This window comes from Zerene cesonia, chromosome 26 (genome assembly GCF_012273895.1).
Source record: "Zerene cesonia ecotype Mississippi chromosome 26, Zerene_cesonia_1.1, whole genome shotgun sequence".
NCBI lineage: Eukaryota > Metazoa > Arthropoda > Insecta > Lepidoptera > Pieridae > Zerene > Zerene cesonia.
Genome location: NC_052127.1, coordinates 4,022,081 through 4,022,347, shown reverse-complemented (window position 1 = coordinate 4,022,347; position 267 = coordinate 4,022,081). Strand labels below are relative to the sequence as shown.

Here is a 267-nt window from a genome sequence, read left to right as displayed (position 1 = left end):
CCACCAAGTCTTGGCCAACATAAAGCGGCTTCCTTGTGCATTGCAGCCGATAGTGCCGATGTTCACGCAGAACGTGCGCGAGGCGTTCCGCACGGTGGGGTGGCTGCGCGGCGTGTGCCTGCGCGTGTACGCCGCCACGCGCGTGCCGCTGGCGCCCGTGTACGGCGGCTTCCCGGTCAAGCTCGTCACGCACCTCGGCGCGCCCGTGCTGCCCGAGCCCGGCATGACGCCCGAGCAGCTGCAGCAGAAGGTCGGTGCTGACTGGAG

At 68.9% G+C, this 267-nt stretch overlaps 1 protein-coding gene across 2 annotated transcripts in view; it reads left to right on the top strand.

Annotated features, from left to right (window-relative positions):
* The window catches only part of LOC119836893 (transmembrane protein 68), a 33,137-nt gene that overhangs the window by 29,480 nt on the left and 3,390 nt on the right, over nucleotides 1-267 (top strand). For both annotated transcript variants that reach the window (XM_038362338.1, XM_038362336.1), the window contains exon 6: nucleotides 47-250. In XM_038362338.1, coding sequence (XP_038218266.1) covers nucleotides 47-250 — 204 coding nt within the window. The remainder of the gene's footprint in view (nucleotides 1-46; nucleotides 251-267) is intronic.